Consider the following 18520-nt stretch of genomic DNA (forward strand, 5'->3'; position numbering starts at 1 on the left):
GGTTCCTGGCTCTTGCTTTTCTAAGTGAGAGAAAGAGATTTGGATTTTTTTTCCTGACTTGCATTTTTTTACCCTTAAGCACTAATTTTAGTGACAGAATCTGGAATTCATCATGGTTATTTCCAGAAGAAAAGCAATCTCAAACATTAAAGGGAAGGTTTGCAAGTCTCACATTTAGACCAAAATCTCTTTCTCTTGCAAGGTTTGAATAGTCTGAACTGCAGAAAGAACAACAGCAGGATGTGAACATGCATATTTTGACCTGCAGACCACTTATTTCCTTCTTCATTCCCACCTCTGAGATGGCCTAGAGAGCTGTAACAGTCTCTCTGAGCCATTAAACAACACATCTAATAACTTGTAACTTTTAGGAAAGGCAGAGACCATTTTTCATCTTTGTAGAAAAACTCAGCAGAGGGACTCTCCAGAGCAGAGCTGCTAACCCAGAGCCTCTTGTTCAGCCTTGCTAAATTGTGATTGCTCATTTGGGGAGGAGAGTGAAAGGAAGCATGACCTTGGACTTCTCTTCTATGTGCTTTTAACCCAGAATAAATTAGCTTGGATGTAGGAGACACCACAACTGCATCAGCCTTGATCTGTGCATAGTTTTAGGCTGATTAGTTTGTCCAGATCCCTGGTGAAACAGACTCTCTTATGGCTTGGTGTCTGACAGAGAATTGCTCATCATTACTCTTATGGAGTTGCACAGAAAGGTACCTTCCCTTTCCACAACCCCTCTGGGTTCCTCTTTTTGTTACTCACCAGTACTGCTCTGGATGGTCCTCACCGTGGTGGTTGTACGTGGGGGAGATGAGGACCGCAGCGATATGCACTCGTCGTCCTGGGAACAGCCCTTCTCAATGGCTCTGACATAGCTGTGGCTCCGCATGCGGAAGCAGCCCGGCATGGGCAGATCCAGCGCCTCCACAGCCTGAGACTCCAGTTCACTGAACACCGACTCGCAGACGGATTCGAACTGACCGTTCACTTCCATCTCACTCACCTGCAGACAAGGACGGGGCAGGGTCAGTATATCCCTACACCAGCCTACCTGGTACAAACACCTGCTACAGTAGCACGATGGCCAACATCTGTTAGACCAGCCTTTCACACGTGAAGAACAGGTGAATGGCACATAAACACAACCCATTTTACAAAGCAACAATTGTCAGGGGTAAAAAATCATGTACAGAAAGGGGAGAGAGAGGCGTTAGGCAGAGATTCGGCAGAGTTTAGGCTCCTGGTTCCTGCCAAGACCGGTGGGAAGCTGCAAGTGCTTATAGCAGCACCTGGCTGCTGTCCCCTTGGGCCCACAGCAGAGGTTGAACCTTTGGCCGTTATGACCAGTACACTGAAAAACAAAAATCACACTTTCCCTGCGGGGTGAGGTAAAAAACCAGAAAAGGTCAGCTTAATGCCAGTGTGTAATCAAGGAATCAAGGCCACCCACATGCAACCACAGTGATAAACCTGAGGGGCTGGGAAGCTCGAGGGTAGAAGTGGCACAAGCACTTCGGAGGGGGAGGCTGGTAAGGGAACCAGCTTTGTAGCAGGGGAAAAGTGTTTGTATAACTACACCTCTGGCTGAGACGGAGATGCAAGGGAATCCTTAGACCCTTTGTGGAGCAGTCACTAGGTGGTGACAGAGACTTGCACTCATGCAGGTTAAAGAACAATGAAAAGCATGTGGCCTTGCTGCAGGTCTTACAAACTCGGAAACCATCTACCTCGTCTTAATTAGTAACGGATGCTCATGTTTCTAAACTGAGAATCAAGCCCTGAGCTTGGCATTAAAGCACAATAATTATCACTACGGAAAACATGCACGTGGAAACCATCTCTTGAAGACTCTGTTAGTTTTCAGGTATGCAAAAGGCCAAGGTAGCAGGAGAAGGTAAGACTGTTAGTCTTAGAAAAAAACATTAGTAATCTTTTTCCAGGATTACTTTTACCAAGAAAAATGTTATGCTGAGTATTTGTACATATAACTGAAAAGAGAAACCTCAAAGTTAAGAACATATTTTTTCAAAGGGAAACTAAAAGAGCATGTAAGAGTAGTAGATAATACATCATAAAGAACAATCTTACTATGGTGGTGAATAGCCATATCCCCAAATAAACATCTCTGAATCTATGCTTTTTTTTTTTAAAAAAAAAAGCCCATAAATTCTTCACAGCGGCAAAAGATGCTTACTCTGTGGCAGACAGCTTTGCGTAAGTGTTAAGTGTCCAGCTAAATAAGTTAACTAATGTTCATATAATTGCCTCTGAGACCCGAATTTCAGTGCTGTTTCCTCCTAGATACATACTGACCCTCTTTCTAGGGCATCAGCCCGTACTCTGTGCAAAGTGCCTCACTATAAAATGCACAGGTGAATACTCTGAGGCTCCAGTGCCCAGATACAGAACACTGCAGAGATTCAAACTACAGCGCTGTTCTGAATGGCACGTATGTTATGGCCATTGCTGAAGCCCTGTCATCAATGATGTCATGTGCATTTTTCTGACATTGCAATGACTTGACATGCCAATAATAAGGGGCTAGTATACGGCACCATGAATCCTGCTGCTGTACTTCTGGACTAGTGCAAGAAAGTTCTTTTATCCAAGTGATTTATCCAAATGATCCACTTAAGCAAGCAAGCCAAAAATCATACCAAGGAGCTATAGGATTTAGCAGATGAGCTACTGGCCCACTGCCCTGTGGAGTGCAGGCACTTTTGCATTTCTTTCAGATCTGTTCCTGACAAATTCAACTGTACAAGCATGTTGTATGCAAGAACAGGCTATTTTATGACGCTAAAAGTCATAAACTGAATGTGTCACGGTGGCCTTCACTTTTCTTTGAGTTTAGAATAAGCATGAAGGGGTCTTACAGGATTTCAGGGCAACAATATAGACAGACCTTTGCACCATATATATATATATACTGCAACATTTGTACTATACAGATAAAAAGTTCAGAGGCGCACAGGGTTAAGAATGTATACAATAGCATAAAGAAAGCTCTAAAATTTCTAATAAAATACAAATAAAATTGTGAAATACAAAATACTATGGACGTAATTTTCCTTCAGCATCTCACTCAGCATGTGAACTTTTTCTTTGGAGTCACTCCGAAAAAAATTGATTTGAGATACTAAGCACAAAGATGCTTAAGAGAACCCTGTTTAAAGACATTGTTGATGAGCACCTGCTTTCAGAAAAGAAAAATAAAAAATGAGACTGCTCCTTCAAAGAAATTGCACGTTGTGCCACTCATCCATTTGCAAAGGGGAGGTTATGGCATTATGAAGTGTTACACTCTCACAAACAAGACTGTGTGTGAACGCCCTTGCTTTATTAAGAATGTTATAAAAATCTGTGGTGTGATCTAATTTCACTTGAAGCAAAATCCAGTTTCTCCTATAGCAAGGGTTTGGTGTCCAGTGTGGCGGCTGCTCTCCAGGCTGCTGCAGGTATGTGTCACCCACCTGACTGATGGTGCTCATGGCTCTCATGTAGCTCTCATTGCGGGAGCGGAACTTGGGGGACGTCAGCAGCCCTGCGGGGTCCAGGCTGTCCAGGCTCCTGTTGATGGACACTTCGCTCACCGCCCTCAGGTAACTGTGGCTCCGGATCTGAAGCTTTGGGGAGTGTTCACTGGATATCCTGGGAGGTTTGAGGAGGGGAAAGAAAAAGAAATAAAAAAGATATTTCATCAGGTCCAAATGGCCTTACCAGGAGTGAGAATAACCAGGTGTTTTTCACTGGAACAGGAAGACTTGAACAAGTCATTATATACTCCTTGTAAGTTATAAAATAAGAATAATGCAAGTGCTTTTATTCAGATTACCCCATTCTTTTATTTGGTGGGTGGAAGAAAGAAGGAAAGAAAGGATTTTTTTTTTTTGGTGGGGTGTGTTTGTAAACCATGCCTAAGCAGAACGGCAGAATAACTCCAAATTTATTTCTTGACAGCAGCATGGAAAAATTTTAGACTACTGACAGTGGCAGCAACCAGCTCCAGCAACCCCCCCCACTATGTGAGACTTTTGAAGTGACAACATTGAAATGACTTCACATGTTGGTTTTAAAAAAGCAAGTGGAGCCACTGTGGTGAGTACAAGGAAGAAAGCCTTGTGTCCTTACAGAGCTGAATGCAGGAACCACCACAGCCAGCTGGGAAGGGGGGTAAAGGAAGGAGAGGCTCAATAGTAAGGTTCGATGAATGACCCTAAACACATTAGCATCTTGAAATGCAGCTGGTAGGAATGGTAGGGTCTCTGTTCCCCTAGAGGGTTGTTTCTCTGAGGAAACCTGGTGTTGAACAGACCTGCTGATGCTGTGACTCTTGACACTCATGTATGTACCTGTATAACAGGGCTGCTTCTCCAGGAGCTTTCAAGGGTGTCTGTGCTGATAGAATCGGCAGATCATACACAACATGCACAATGAACTTGTAGTGTGTCTTAACCTAGGAAATCATTCCAAGAATTTGGGGCACCTGCTAAGGTTTGATGTGCTTTAAATTTTATTTTATTCCTGGCATAAGTTGAGAAAGTGTAAGCTAGAGAAGTAGCTTTACATGACCTGATGTCAAACTCCAGGTTTATAATCCACAGTTGTGTTTCTGAATTGATAACTTTCCCCATCTTTCCAACATGAGTGACAGACAAACAAACAATGAACTGCCCCCAGGTAATGTGCACAAATTGTATTACTCCTGCTCTATGTGCTTAGAGTCAGACAGCAAAGGTTACAACATGTAGAAACAATCCTTCACCTACAAGATGTTTTATCCTCTGAAAATGCAGGCTAGGTGCTGTCTTCTCACATCCTTTAAAGATGTGACTCACAAGAAGTGATCCATGTCATGCCTCTTATGCAATTATTTTGGGGACATTTCCTGTGGAACAATTAATCAGTGGATAAAGTACTGAAAGGGTGGTTCTTCAATATGTTTATTGAAATATCTTTAATATTCTCCAAGTATTAAAAAGCAATCAAATTAAAATATTAACTAAATTTTCCATTTAAAAATGTAAATCTCACATGGATGTTTGCAGTTATATGAAAGAATAATCTGTAACCTAATTACAGGCTTAATCTTGGTCCTCCAGTCTTTAGAAAGACATACACAGCTGACCTGAAAGAAGAGAATCCATTTTATGTCTAATTCCTCAAGCGTTTGCAGATATTTTGTATTCAAGTAGCTAATGATGGTAATTAGTATGAGCAATTTCCCAGTGGCATGCACAATTCTGGTAACTGTCAATGTATTTTAGGAGGACAATTCCATTGTGTAATTGCACACCTAAGTAGTTCAGAAACTGGGTCTGTTTCTGAATGGTACAATACCGTAATAAAATCTAGGCCATCTCTACAATACTGTATTCTCTGGCTGCTAATTACCTGCCTAATAAAAATACATAAACTTATGCTAATTATTCAATATTCCTGTCACAAGATCAAGATAAAGCCCTTGCTTGCCATTTTCACTACGCATATGGTGCAATACTCACAGCAGCCATATTCATATGCTTTGACTCCTTACGCCATTTGATTCCACATGACAAAAGAAGGGGTTTAGACATCATAATTAGCCGTGTTCCAAACAACTCAAAAAAAGGAAGAGAAAGTAATGAGAAAATGACTGTTACTAATGGTTAGCTACAACATTTTGGTAACTAACACTAACTGTGGAACTCTCGGAAAAAAACCTTTTTGTCTATTATTGGATAAAACCCCAAAGAAATAAAAAAAAGATAAAACAGAATGAATAATTCAACAGACATAATTTTTCAAATGCATGAAAGCTACTTCACCATGCTGCAGATCTGTAAACGGATCAGCATTGCCTGAAAAGTATTTCTTAAATTAATTCAAAATGTATTTTATGAATGTTGTGAACAGTTTGCTGCCAATATGTGACATGCAAAATTCAAATATGCTTGATTAGCTGCCAGTTAGTCAAATACGTCACCTGGGGCTTGTCGCTGTTCACTGATTAGCTGAGCTCACAAGAAGACTGCAGCACATCACAAAATTCATCACACAGGTATTGCCAGACAGAAATTTGCAAGTGCTGAGGCACGTGCCCTTTAAAGACTGGAACCAGTATAACAAGATGCAGGTACCCATAGCAGTACGATTCTGCTGTGACAGCCAGAGTACAGACCAGGTCAGATGCTCCAAGTGTCGTGGAAAGCCACCACAAAAGGTATAAAAATTAATTTTCTGTATGCATTAGTGTCGCATAATGTTTTCCCAACTCCGCTTGAAACAAGGGCATCCATCCATGAGAGTAAATGTTTCCCTGTCGTTTCAGATGTGGGTGGTCAGCACAGCTGCTTCCTTTTTCTTTTTGTTCCTGACTATACAACTGGCCAGTCTGGCACATATATAGAACCACATTTTACAGGTGGCCACTTATCTTAGCCTGTGCATACCTCCCAACTGTTGTATAAACCAGGCTAGGATACTGGCAGCTGTTGGAGGAGGTGGTTCCTTGCTCACTGGTTGTTACAATCACTGTTTCACTAGATGTAGTGATGGGGGGGGGGAAGAAAAAGGATTTAAAGCATAATCAAAGAAACATCTGAAGGTTTGCATTTATAATGATTATCACTGCTTTTGTAGCTGTGTAATAAATTGTCACTATGTTCTGCAGTACACTTTAATGAACAGCTGAAATGCCACTGGAAATTCCATTTAGGAATAAATCTGACTATGTATGGCAGGGAAGATCTGAATGTCTAATTTCTTTTCTCAAAGTTACTGTTACTGGCAACCTGTAAATGAAGTTGGTATTTTCCTCCTTACAGCTTCAACTCCATCTTCTATTTATCCTGTATTACCTAAACTTCTGTTTGCGCCATCATAATTTCCACAATTAAGTATGACAGACATGGGACTGAGACTTCGGGACAGCTCTTTGCCCCATAGGAAACGGGCTGTTAGCTGCAGTCACTGCATTGGATATACTAATTGGCAGGAGGAGGATGTGAATTATTAAAGGTCTTGAACAAGATCCTCAAGCATGCCACATCATTTCTGTGCTGCAGTGCCTGCTGCTGTGACATGGGACAAGGGCTGAAGGGCAGTTCTGAACTCAGTGCCAGAGCCCTTTCAGAGAGGCTTTTACACAGCTCGTCCTTACTGCTGTGGTGGAAAAGACATTTTGCCTGGCAGGCTTCTAGCCCCTTGTGGATACACGATGTGATGAGGTTGGCTGAAGCAGCATCCGTGGAGCTTGCAGCATGCATGGGGAACCAGGCGTGCTTTGAGGCTGGGCTGTCCCCAAAGGCAGCGTGCTGCACTTGCAAGCGGCAAGTCCCCAAACTGGCTGCACTGTCCTTGTCCCCCATAGTGTTGCCCTTGCCCCAGGCCTCACCCCAGAGGATGGGAGCACAGCCATAACAGCAACATGCTTTGGCAGTGCAAGGAGTGGGAGGAATAGCACTGCTAAACGTGCTTCTTAAGAACGACGGCAAGAGGCACCAGGAGATGAGGGCTTTGGGTTTCTGCCACTCTGCTGGATGCTGTTGCAGGTGCCCCAAGGGGATTAACCAGAAAAGGAGCCAGCCCTGAGTTGAGGTGGGTGGAAAAGGAGTCTGCTGAGTCTCGGTGGAGAAATAAAAGGCTCCCCTGGGTAAAGAAGTACCTCTGATCCACAGGGTGCCTGTGAAGGCAAAATGCTACTGAAAACCCATGAGGGGCTCTGAGGGGCAGAGCAGTGTCCATTTAAAGAGAAAATGTGTTTTAGTGAAGCATCTAAAACGGAAGATTGTGTAGCTGTGTAAAGGACGTCTTTAAGCCACCTCTGCATATTGCCATTTGATTTCTGATCTGTACACATTTCAGGCATGCTGAGGCCGATCCTCCTTTTTTCATTCAAATATAGAAATGAAAATATTTTAAATGTGCACATTTAATCACCCCTACAACTGTTGCAACAAGCGTGTTAAAAAACACTTCTAACCCACTGTTACAGATGTGTTCGTATTTACACGGCTTTAATCCAGATGGAAACATTTTGTCCCTCATTTGCTTAATTGGCTATTTGCAGAGTGAGGAGCTGGTCAGTGCAGGTAAGCGTGCCAGGAGCTGGACTTGGCTGCTTGGCTCTGGCTTCCCTGGAAGCCTGAGGCAGAGGCAGGAAAGAGCATTAGCCTAGGGCCTGCCTGAGATGGTGGTCCAGCATGAATGAAGAGGGAAGGAAAGCTATACACAATCTTTACATACTGCCTTGTCCTTTCTGACTTTTATGCTGGCCATAATTTAGTTCACTCAAATATATATTAAAGGGTTTAAAATACAGTGTTAGGAGATTAAAAGTGAAATAGCTTTGAATGTATTTCTGGAAGAGTTCCTTTGCCTTCAAAGTGTCTTTGAAATGCCAAGAGAAGGTAGACAACGGGGATTTACAAGAACGGGCAAGTTTAGTTTCAAGTATTTCCTTTTATTTTAGGAAAGCACAATGCAATCTGTTGTATATGTGCTCTTTATGAAAAACACTTTCATTTATTACATTTCATTTCTGAATGAAAAAAGGGAAAGCCAAGACTGATGATGGCTGTTTTTTTTTTCCCCTTTAGGCCAGACACAATATAAAAAAGTGCTACAATGAAAAGTAGCCCTAAGACTGTATTGCCTTCTCCAAGTTCAGCATTCAGATTCCTAGCACAAAGCGCAGCATTGTGCCAGACGGGTACTGTGCTCTGGCAACAAAAAATGACAAAGCAGAACAAAGTGAAAATCCAGAAACATGTCCTGAATACTTCTGTAAACCAGTAGAGGAACGTGCTAAAATTTGCCTTCAAATAAGCAGAAGGCCCCCAACAACACAGCATGTGCAACCCAAACCCAAGAGAAAATAAACCTCTATCGCTAAGTATCCCAGCTCTCAGTTTTGTAGCCTACAATGGACAGCTCAGCTCCCTGGGGCTTAATTATCCCTGGCTGAATGCCCCACCTACGGCGTGGCTGATGGGCACATCCAACATACATTGCTGTGCTTAATTTTATTTGCATTTTAGTGTTGCTAGAAGGTAGAATAATCCAGCACAGTCTGACACAGGGCAAACACTGAAGGACATCAGAAAGGAACATGTACAGAACAAAGTCATTCAAGTGCATCTGTCTGAACCTGCTCATGATACGGGTCACCAGGCTAGGGTAATTTGATCATGTTGTCACCCATGTTCCGCTGCTTTTTCAGTGCAGCAAACACAAAGCTGTCATGCTACCAACAGAGACAAGGGCAGCCCATAGAGTTTTCAGCATTCTTCCCCCTCACCAGGGATTTTTCTGAGTTTTGAAGATCCCCTTTTCTGTTTTTGTTTATAATGAAGTGAACCTCCTCATGGGGACTTCCTTGAAGAAAAAAAAAAAAAAAAGCCCAAACCCCAAAACGAACACCCCCTCAACCTCTCTTTATGTCCTTAGTATGTTGCTAAAGAGTCAAGCGTGAGAAAGAAAAGTCTAAAACTTGGAGACAACTAGAAAAATCTCATCTGCTGAAGGGCAATTCAACGTTATCAGCACAAAATTGGCATTTGCTCCCTTTTGCTTTACAAAAGATTCTACTACCAGACTACCAATCCCTTTCACTGCATGGACCAGCACACCACAAAACTGCCTGGGACATGTCTGTGTGACAGGGTTTTCCACTTGGTGAGGAGTGGCAGAAATTGCAGTAAAGTGTATTTGTGTCTTTGCCTGATTTTTCAGATTCTGTTAGGGCTACACAGGAAAGCACTTTAAAATAAATGAATTCAGAAGTCCACATTTTGGTGTCATGCAGATCTCTAACGTGTTTATCTGTCTACCTCTAGCTGTTGTGGGTTTTTTGAATAAGCCCATGGTGTCCTGTCAGAGAGCTCCTGTTTGTTTGATAGAGGGCAGCAGGAACTGGATCAATGTTTTTTAGTAGCAAATCCTTCTAAAAAGCCCAGTCCCTTTTAAAACTCTCCACATCTGGCTACTGCTAGCTTCAGCATCAGCCATGAAACCATTCATTTGTGATTTTATTACAAACCTGCTTTCATCCCGAAGGACAAGGAAGCTTTGGGTTGTTTTTTTTTTTTTTCTTTTTCTTTGGGATGTGGAAGTGTTGAGATTGTGTGACCCTGTTTCAAGAGCAATCTTTAGTTGTTAAAATGTTATCAAAGCTGACGACTGCACAAAAATTCAGATAGACATTAAAACAAAGCTTCCTCTTTATCTTAAAGATCCTCTCAGATGCTGTGTACAATTGATAAAAAAAATAGGCTAATGAACTGAAGGAACATTTCCCTTGCCATAGACATGCTGTATCTTCTCCCTGCATTCTAGACACGGTAAAAGAACAGAGCACAGCATGGAAGGGGCACATGATGCCATATACAATCGAGTTGGTAAGAGAAGCAGATGGAAGATGGTGCAGACAGACATTATACAGTTATCTTTAATCAGAAATCTGGTCTACATAGTGGTGCTGATTCCCATGTGGGTGTGTGCATGCATGGGGAATAATTGTACGTGCTCTTCTGTTCCACCCTGGAGAATGAAAACAGATGCTGAAATGTAGAAACGGTTCAATCCAGATGAACCAGATCAACCCAGTCATACCAGAGCAAGTCGTTTCTGTGTAAAAGCAGAATTTTTTGTTTACACTAGAAGATAAAGCCATCCTTTCCCGTTACACTTAGCAGGGTAAGATATAACATCGTCAAGAACACCCAGCTTGAGAAGTGTGTCTTTCCTCTCAGAAGACCCTCTGAGGAAAGCTGTGGGCCTTAATGTCGCCCCTATTGCCAATCGTACTAAGTATATGCTCAAACAGGTTTTTGGAGATCCTTGCTTATGGAAAAAATGTCTGAGCCTAGACCAAACACGAGATGCAAGGCTCTTGCCTTTTCAGCACGAGTCTCCTTTGGGCTGGCACTAATAATCTCAGGACCAAGTGCTGCTCACCAGCAGAGAGATATATTTACCTAAGCTGGAAAAGCTCTTGCCTCCTAACAAGGTATAGTGCAAAGAACGAACAGTGCCTGAGGGCCTGAGCAGGTCAGTGGTGCCTGCAGCCCTGCCTGCAGCCCTTTGGCCCCTGCTGGCATAAGGATGAATCCTTTGCTGCTCTACCTGTTAAAGCCTTTCACCACTGCTTTGATGAATTCTCTCTTTGCTGGCACAAAAGTCAAACCCTCTTTCCTGCAGAAGACACTCCTTCAGCTCTCCTTGGCGAGGCCAGGCTTGCCCACCTGATCCCACATCACTTCATGTTCTTGGCTACTTCAGTGCCACCTCTCCCCACGAGTAAGACTCAAAAGTCATCCACAGTCAGCTCAGATGAAAGACTTATTTTAGTAATTCAAGCATTTTGGTCTGCCAGCCAGCCACCTGTGAGCACGTGTTTGAGGGTGAGCCCCCCGAGAAGGAGGGAAGGAGATGCCTCCAGGACTGCTCAGGCATAGCTTTTGGTGCTGGACACAGACCGCTTCACTGCCACTTCCATGAGTGCTGCTATTATCACAAGTGAGTCAAATCACACTGTCATTTTCCTCCTCTCAGCTGTCTGGTAACATACTCAAACCATCCTCTTGCACACCTGTGGATCTGCACTACCTCATGCATTCGTCAAATGGAGAAGTTTGAACGTCTTTGTATTAATATTAAGTTTATTCCTACTCTGAATACTTACAGACAGCTTTTTAAAAATTTATTTCTTTATTTTAACCCCAGGATATCCGGGATCGAGATATCCCATTGCAGTCCTTGTGTTATTCTACAAAAAAATCAGTCTCCACAAGCTTGGCCCTCACCTGCTTAATTTAATTTTCAGGTCTCCCTGATTCGTATTTTAAAAGTTTGATTACTTCTGTCAGTGGGAAAACCCAAGAATTACATCTCTCTGCCAAACCACAGGAGGAAAGCAGTTACTTTTCAGGAATGTCACCTGGCTGTGTGCTGAGCTGGCTGCACAGCCAGCCCTCCCTGCTTAGCACTGCGATTTATGCAGCAGCCCTGGCTTGCTCCAGGGAGTGGGAGGATAGTGCTCCAGCTTTGCTAAAAGGCGTCTTCTGGGCAAAATTCCTGAAGCTGAAAGTCCTCCTGTGCTGCTCCAAGTTACAATATTGGGCAGTATTTACCTATGAATAATGTTTTCTAGGTAAATACTAAAAAAACTATTTCCTCTTGAATGTTACTGCTGTGTTTATTTAATAGCAATTTTTCCTGACAAATTGCAATGAGTTTTCAGTGTTCAGTGTCCTCAACTCCACATGGACCTGAAACTAGGTGATGGTCACCCACACACTGCATGGACATAAGCCTGCAGGCCCTGCCACGTGCCTGCTTCTGTACCACCTAGTTCCAAAAGACATTTCAAGTATCCGGGCTAGATCTGTATAAACATCTCCTGGTGAGGAACACATCTTAGTTTTGCAAGTCAGCTTCATTACACCTTCGCATAAATATGCAGCCACCTGCATTTTCCATAAATGCATTTTACATATGCAGCATTTTTTCACCTCCTATTCAGTCTTCTGCCATTTCAAAAGTTTCAGTTACCTACTAAAAACAAATGGAAAAAGCAGATTCAACACCATCTGTACAGTTGTGCAACACAAACCAAACTACTGGAGAAACTCTGGAAAGGAAGTACATTTTAAAGCAACAAGGAGGCTAGGCTAGTAACTATGTTAACTCAGTTTTATGGAGAAGGGAAAAATCCCAAAGCCAACTGAGCTAAGGGACTGAGCTCACCTTCTTACATCTCTGATTAACAGCGCTACCTCCAAATGAATGACTGAGAAAGCAAGATTCAACACAGGGCAAAGCATGCTACCTGGCAATTACAATGATACCTCACCCATTGTGGGCACGCTTTATTTCCTGATAACACCTGCAAATTGTTGACCTGGACTGTAATATGCACTGGTGGTGACTGTGGATTTTCTCTCCTCATGCCTCTTGATGGGTTCATTTTGAAAAATCATATGCATACTCTTACTAAGCGGCTATTTCAGTATCCTCTGTTTTAGCTGGTTTGTACTTGAAGGACGCTAAGCGGTTTAAAATGCCTGAAGAGAAGACTGCTCTTTCTTTTTTTCTAAACAAGTACTTCTATCTTACTACATTTAGCTTCTCTGCAGACACCTGTGAGAATCCAGCTACTCCTGAAGGTGCAGGGGTTGAGAGGGGGTTGATAAGACAGAGCAGTGACCTACTGGATAACTCTACAGGCAGTTTCTTGAGCTGTGTCTGGATAAGTATAGCTTGGAGCTCAGATATGACTTGCAGCTGTCTCTTCCTGATAAAAAAGCAAAGGCTCTGGGGGAAACTGTTCAACTGGGAGTTACCACTAAGATAAACCCCTGCATCTTCTTCTGTCATACCAAAGAAGCTGGAAATAATAACTTGTATTCCATATTTTTATTTAAAGTACTGTCTAGAATGTAAGTAAATTAAAAAATAATGATGTGCAGTAGGGTTTCTAGCAAATTCTCTACTGATTCTCTGGGCAACAGTGTGCTGCCCTGGGGGATTTTCCCTTTTATCACTGATCTTGCACAGCAAAAGTGATAACCCAGGAGCAGGGAGACTTTCCTTCCATGTAACTTTACCAGAGCTATTCCTCAGAAAAAAGGAGCTGCTACCACTTTTCCTTCAGGTGCGTTTACATCAAAAGAAATCCAACAAAACAAACCCAGTTAATTCCAAAAAATCAGTTATCCATGTGTATCTCATAATTCTGTCTCTCCATTCCGAAGTCTTTCTGGTTTTGTTTTGCAGTGATTACAAAAAGACTTGTCTGCTGTATAGAGATACAACATGAAGTGATAACCTGTTATTTCAGGTGTATATATTAAACAGATAAATAAATAAATAAATAATAATTAAAAAATATAAATAGTGGTCTGGACAAGTTGGCATGTCAATGCTTTTATAAACAGGCCGAAAGCATACCTCAAGGTGGAAGCCTGCAGTTGATTTCTATTAATAAAACTTTTCTGATAAATACAAGTTTGCTCAAAAGATATAAAATTATGCTTAAGACACATTATTAGATTTTTTTCTTCTTTTTTAAAAAACAGATGCCTTCTGTGTTATAGGCTATTGTTGGGCCAAACTTGTACAGAATGAATCCTGATAAAGCAGAGCTATCTGTATTTTGGAGTATGAAAGAACAAAGGAAAAAAATGTCTCAAGAAACCTGCAAAATAATGCAAAATCCTGCTGGGGACTGAAAAGGAATTTTTTTTCCCCAATTGTTTAAAGTAGTTATCTTTTGATCACATGAAACATATACCCTGAAACATTTATTTGGGTCTGGGAGTAAAGAAATGGACAACAAGTTATCATGCCATTCATCATGCTGTCCGTGTCAAGTGCAATGATTCAGATGAAGACAATGAGAACATAAAAATTGTTTCTGAAGAGTGGATGCTCTTCAGGGTTGAGAATTTTCAAAGGGGTTGTACACCTCATTTTAAAGGAAGAAAGCCTGCCCTTGTTTCAGCTGGGATAAAGTTAATTTTCTTCTTTGTAGTTAGTGCAGTGCTGTGTTTTGGTTATGATGTGAGAACAATGTTGATAGTACACTGGTGTTTTTAGTTATTGCTGGGTGATGTTTATACTAAATCAAGGACTTCTTGGTTTCTTGGGCCCTGCCAGCGAGAGGGCTGGAGGAACATGGGAAACTGCAGGGGGACACAGCCAGGACAGGTGACTCAAACTAGCCAGAGACATTCCATACCATATGACATCATGTTGAGTATATAAGCTGGGGGAAGAAGAAGGAAGGTGGGGATATTTGGCATTATGGCATTTGTCCTCCCGAGTAACTGTTACATGTGATGGAGCCCGGCTTTCCTGGCGATGGCTGAACACCTGCCTGCCCATGGGAAGTGGTGAATGAATTCCTTGCTTTGCTTTGCTTGCGTGCACAGCTTTTAGCTTTACCTATTAGATTGTTGTTATCTCAACCCCTGAGTTTTACATTCCTTTCCGATTCTCCTTCCCATCCCTCTGGGTGAGGGGGAGTGAGGAAGTGGCTGTGTGGTGCTTGGTTGCCAGTCGGGGTTAAACTACAACAAAGTCTTAACCCCTGCAAAAGTCAGCTGGCTTTAAGTATTTCCAAATATTTACTTGAATTTAATTATCATACTTAGAATTAAAATCTGCAGTTTACTGAATTGGTACACTGCTCTTTTCAAATGAAAAATTAAAGCAAAAAAAAATCCAGCAAGTTCAGATGGCAAGTAGAAAAAATGCCCAAATATCTGTGTTTGCACAGGGAAAGGAACAAAGCTAGTTCCTTACAGAGGACTGACTAGTAGTGTGCTCTCTATCCCATATAAATCACAAAACAACCCACTACTTATGAATGAGTTAAGAAACCTCCCTTTCCGTTTCAGAACACAATAGTAGGATACGTGGTCAAGCTGAAGATGGCCTTCTGTCCTGCTCAGAAGATGAAAACACCTGGATATCTGTGCTTTTGTTTAAAACACCATAGCAGAGGGGGAAAAAAAAGGAAAAAGAAACTAAATTTTTCTGGATAAATAACTTCTACCTGGCATTTAAAACCACAGGCAACAGACTGTGACTCATGGGTTCAGATTTCAGTGTTGACAGAAATTTGCTGTGTGACCTGGAGGAGAAGTCATACAAATTCTCACAATCAGAAAACAGGTATGTTAATACTTCCCTACAGCATCTCTTAAGTGGCTTTGTGATGCTGAATTAAAGTTAGCAGACATGACTGAGGTTTTTCGATGGAAGAGATTAGTGGCACCATGTTTTTTATTATGTTTCTGGAGGCAAAGGTGACAGAATGATTGAAATAATAAACTTCAGCCCCAGAGACAGATATTGTACATGAAGCGGAACAGCTGGTTAATAAAGAGTAAAGAATGTTTGGTGTGATGGTCAAAAAGTACTTTAGAAGAAATGCATTTTTCTATTAAAACTATTATTGGCTGTGGATGATGATTTATGGTATCATCTCAAGTCAATGGTTTTGCTGAGGTAAGACAGAACTCTTTCAAAAGATCTCCAGTATCATAAAACTTCAGTGAGCTATGGAGAAGTTTAATGCCTAAAATGTCAATTTTAAGCAAAGTGTAGTGAAACCTATGTTATGTTCTCAAGTCTCACAACTTTTATGAGTGGGCTGCAATTTTACTCATGAAGTAACACAATTTAATCACGTTGCGTGAGTAAGCATCCTCTTCCTTAGATGACCCCTTCCTTAAAAGGCTGTTGTACTTATAGCGGCTATTTTTACTGCTCAGTTTTTTAGTCACCTTGATTAAGAAAACAGACATATTATGATAAGATATTAATCCATATGTTATTGTCAGGAGCAACAGGGCAGAGACCTGTCTGATGACGTTTGAACACCAGCATGTCTTTGCCTGCAGGTGGGATGTGTAGGGCTGCCTTCGAAGGTCTGCTCAGGGTCCTGACAATAAGATACGGATGTGCCAGGTAAGGGCCAATTGTCAACCCACCACACTTTGTCCTTCTGACTAAGTAGACTGGGGACGCTGCTAGGGAAAATTAAGCCAAACATTCCAGCTCTGCAACACCTTTACATTTTCTTGAACTCCTCACAAAGGGATGTGTTCTGTCTTTTTCAATGACATGAATATGCCTGAGCTACCCACTGGTGTCTGGGCATGCACCGACACATCCAGGCAGACGGGGGAAGCACGAATGTCCTGCTCACTGTCCAAACACAGTTCCCAGTATTTCACCATGACTAGACAAACTAAGCCACCTCGAATTCATAACTTTTTCTGTTTAGCATACATCAGAGATCAGCTATGATAATTACCTGGATTTGGTGTAATATACCGTGTGGAATCACAGAATGCAACAGAAGCAGGGTGGTCTTCTTTATGTGACTGCTACTGTGGAACATGTAATACAATGTACAGAAGGGACCGGGAAAGCTTGAGAAAACTGTACAGATGTGGACTTGAAAAAGTGAAAGGCTGGTCATGTAACACAGTCACGGATATGTACACAGAGGCACCATGGATTACCAAGCAGGCAGGGAGCTGGAGGATGCTAGTGTGGAAAAAGTAAGCTCCCGGTAGCTAAACTAATGGGGTAATTCCTCGAGATGTTAATGAAGAGCTCCACATAGTCCACCTGGAGCCAGCCAGCCACTAGAGGGAGGAACAATCTAGTGCTGCCAACGATTGCTGTTCATTAGGCTTCTGTGCTTTACCTTTTCCTTAAAGCTCATCTTATGAGGCTTGCAAAATCTTTCCAGTTAAAGGAAAAAACCCTCGAGTTTTCACAGTTGGTGAAGAAAGCACACAAACACAGAGTTCAAGGACTCAAGAAACAAAACATAAAAAAGATGGTGCACATCTATTATATCTTAGAATATATTCTGATTTCTACAGCGTTTGTGGACCTGATTTGCAATTAATTAGGATTCATAGGGTAATTTGCTTTCATAGCATTCAGCACATCATTACAAAAATGGTAGGATTTAAAGCTTTTTAATGTGTTTTTCATGAGTGAAAGTATTTTTCTTGGTGATTAGAAAGGGCAGGTCAGCACTGGGTCTGGAAAAAGAGTTTTCCTTCTGTACAGAAACTCACAACTTACTAAACACATTAACTTCCATATTCATTAAGAATAAAGCTATTTGAAAGTAGAAACCAAAGAGAAGCCCAACACAATAATACACTCTCTATGGCTGTATTACCAGTCTTGCTCCTTTCACTACAGTAACTATGCTAAATATCCATCTATAGCAGGAAGGAAGCAATTTGGATATGTGAAGGCAGGTTTTTGTGTGTACAGCAATTCACTCACTACTTACTAACACTAACTAACTAACAGATACTCAGTAACAGGAAAACGCTAAATAAAATTAGAAAGGTGTTTGTATCTGAAGATAAGCAAGAAATTAATTAGATAGGTAACTGCTAGATGTTTAGCAGGTCAAATCTTAGAGTTTTGCTGAAGGTCTATTGACGGGAAAGTCTGAGTTATGTTTTTTCCCTCAGCTTAGGCAAATTCTGCATAAATTAACAGGCCCAGTCCTGCTCTGGCAAACAGGAAAAAAACAAACTTAAACTCAGCAGAAGGAAACGGATCAATATCCTTCATAAAAAGATTGTAGAAAGCTCATGGATAATATCTGTTGTGAGTGCACTAAGAGCTTGGGACATAGGTAGAAAAACACTCCCCCACTTGTTCTTGTGGGTTTTGCTGTCCCCAGCAGCACCGTGCTCTTAGCGGGTGATTAGGCTGCCATCCGTGTGGCTGTCTGCCCCCTCCAGAGAAGAGAAATCAGGAGACAGTAACAGGAGACAAATGTTTCTCCAAGCCTTCCAAATGGCTTTTAACCAAGAAAATTCACGTTTTCCAGGAACAGGCTTGCACAGAGCGTACAGTGGGATCCCCCTCCACTCAAACCAGGCTGTGATTTTCAACGTGTGTGGTGTGCTTGCTTCTCTGTGTTGCACACACCATGGCAGCTCAGGCTCTGAGATATATTAAAAGATTTTTTCCTAGCTCTGAAGGC

At 41.8% G+C, this 18520-nt stretch overlaps 1 protein-coding gene across 7 annotated transcripts in view; it reads right to left on the reverse strand.

Moving 5' to 3' along the window:
* The window catches only part of DLGAP1 (DLG associated protein 1), a 358503-nt gene that overhangs the window by 115314 nt on the left and 224669 nt on the right, over positions 1-18520 (reverse strand). For all 7 annotated transcript variants that reach the window (XM_080381374.1, XM_080381373.1, XM_080381371.1 and 4 more), the window contains 2 exons: positions 3474-3651; positions 763-1003 (listed from right to left, as the gene is read on the reverse strand). In XM_080381374.1, coding sequence (XP_080237500.1) covers positions 763-1003; positions 3474-3651 — 419 coding nt within the window. The remainder of the gene's footprint in view (positions 1-762; positions 1004-3473; positions 3652-18520) is intronic.

The sequence above is a fragment of the Falco punctatus genome, assembly GCF_963210335.1.
Source record: "Falco punctatus genome assembly, chromosome: 3".
Classification (NCBI taxonomy): domain Eukaryota; kingdom Metazoa; phylum Chordata; class Aves; order Falconiformes; family Falconidae; genus Falco; species Falco punctatus.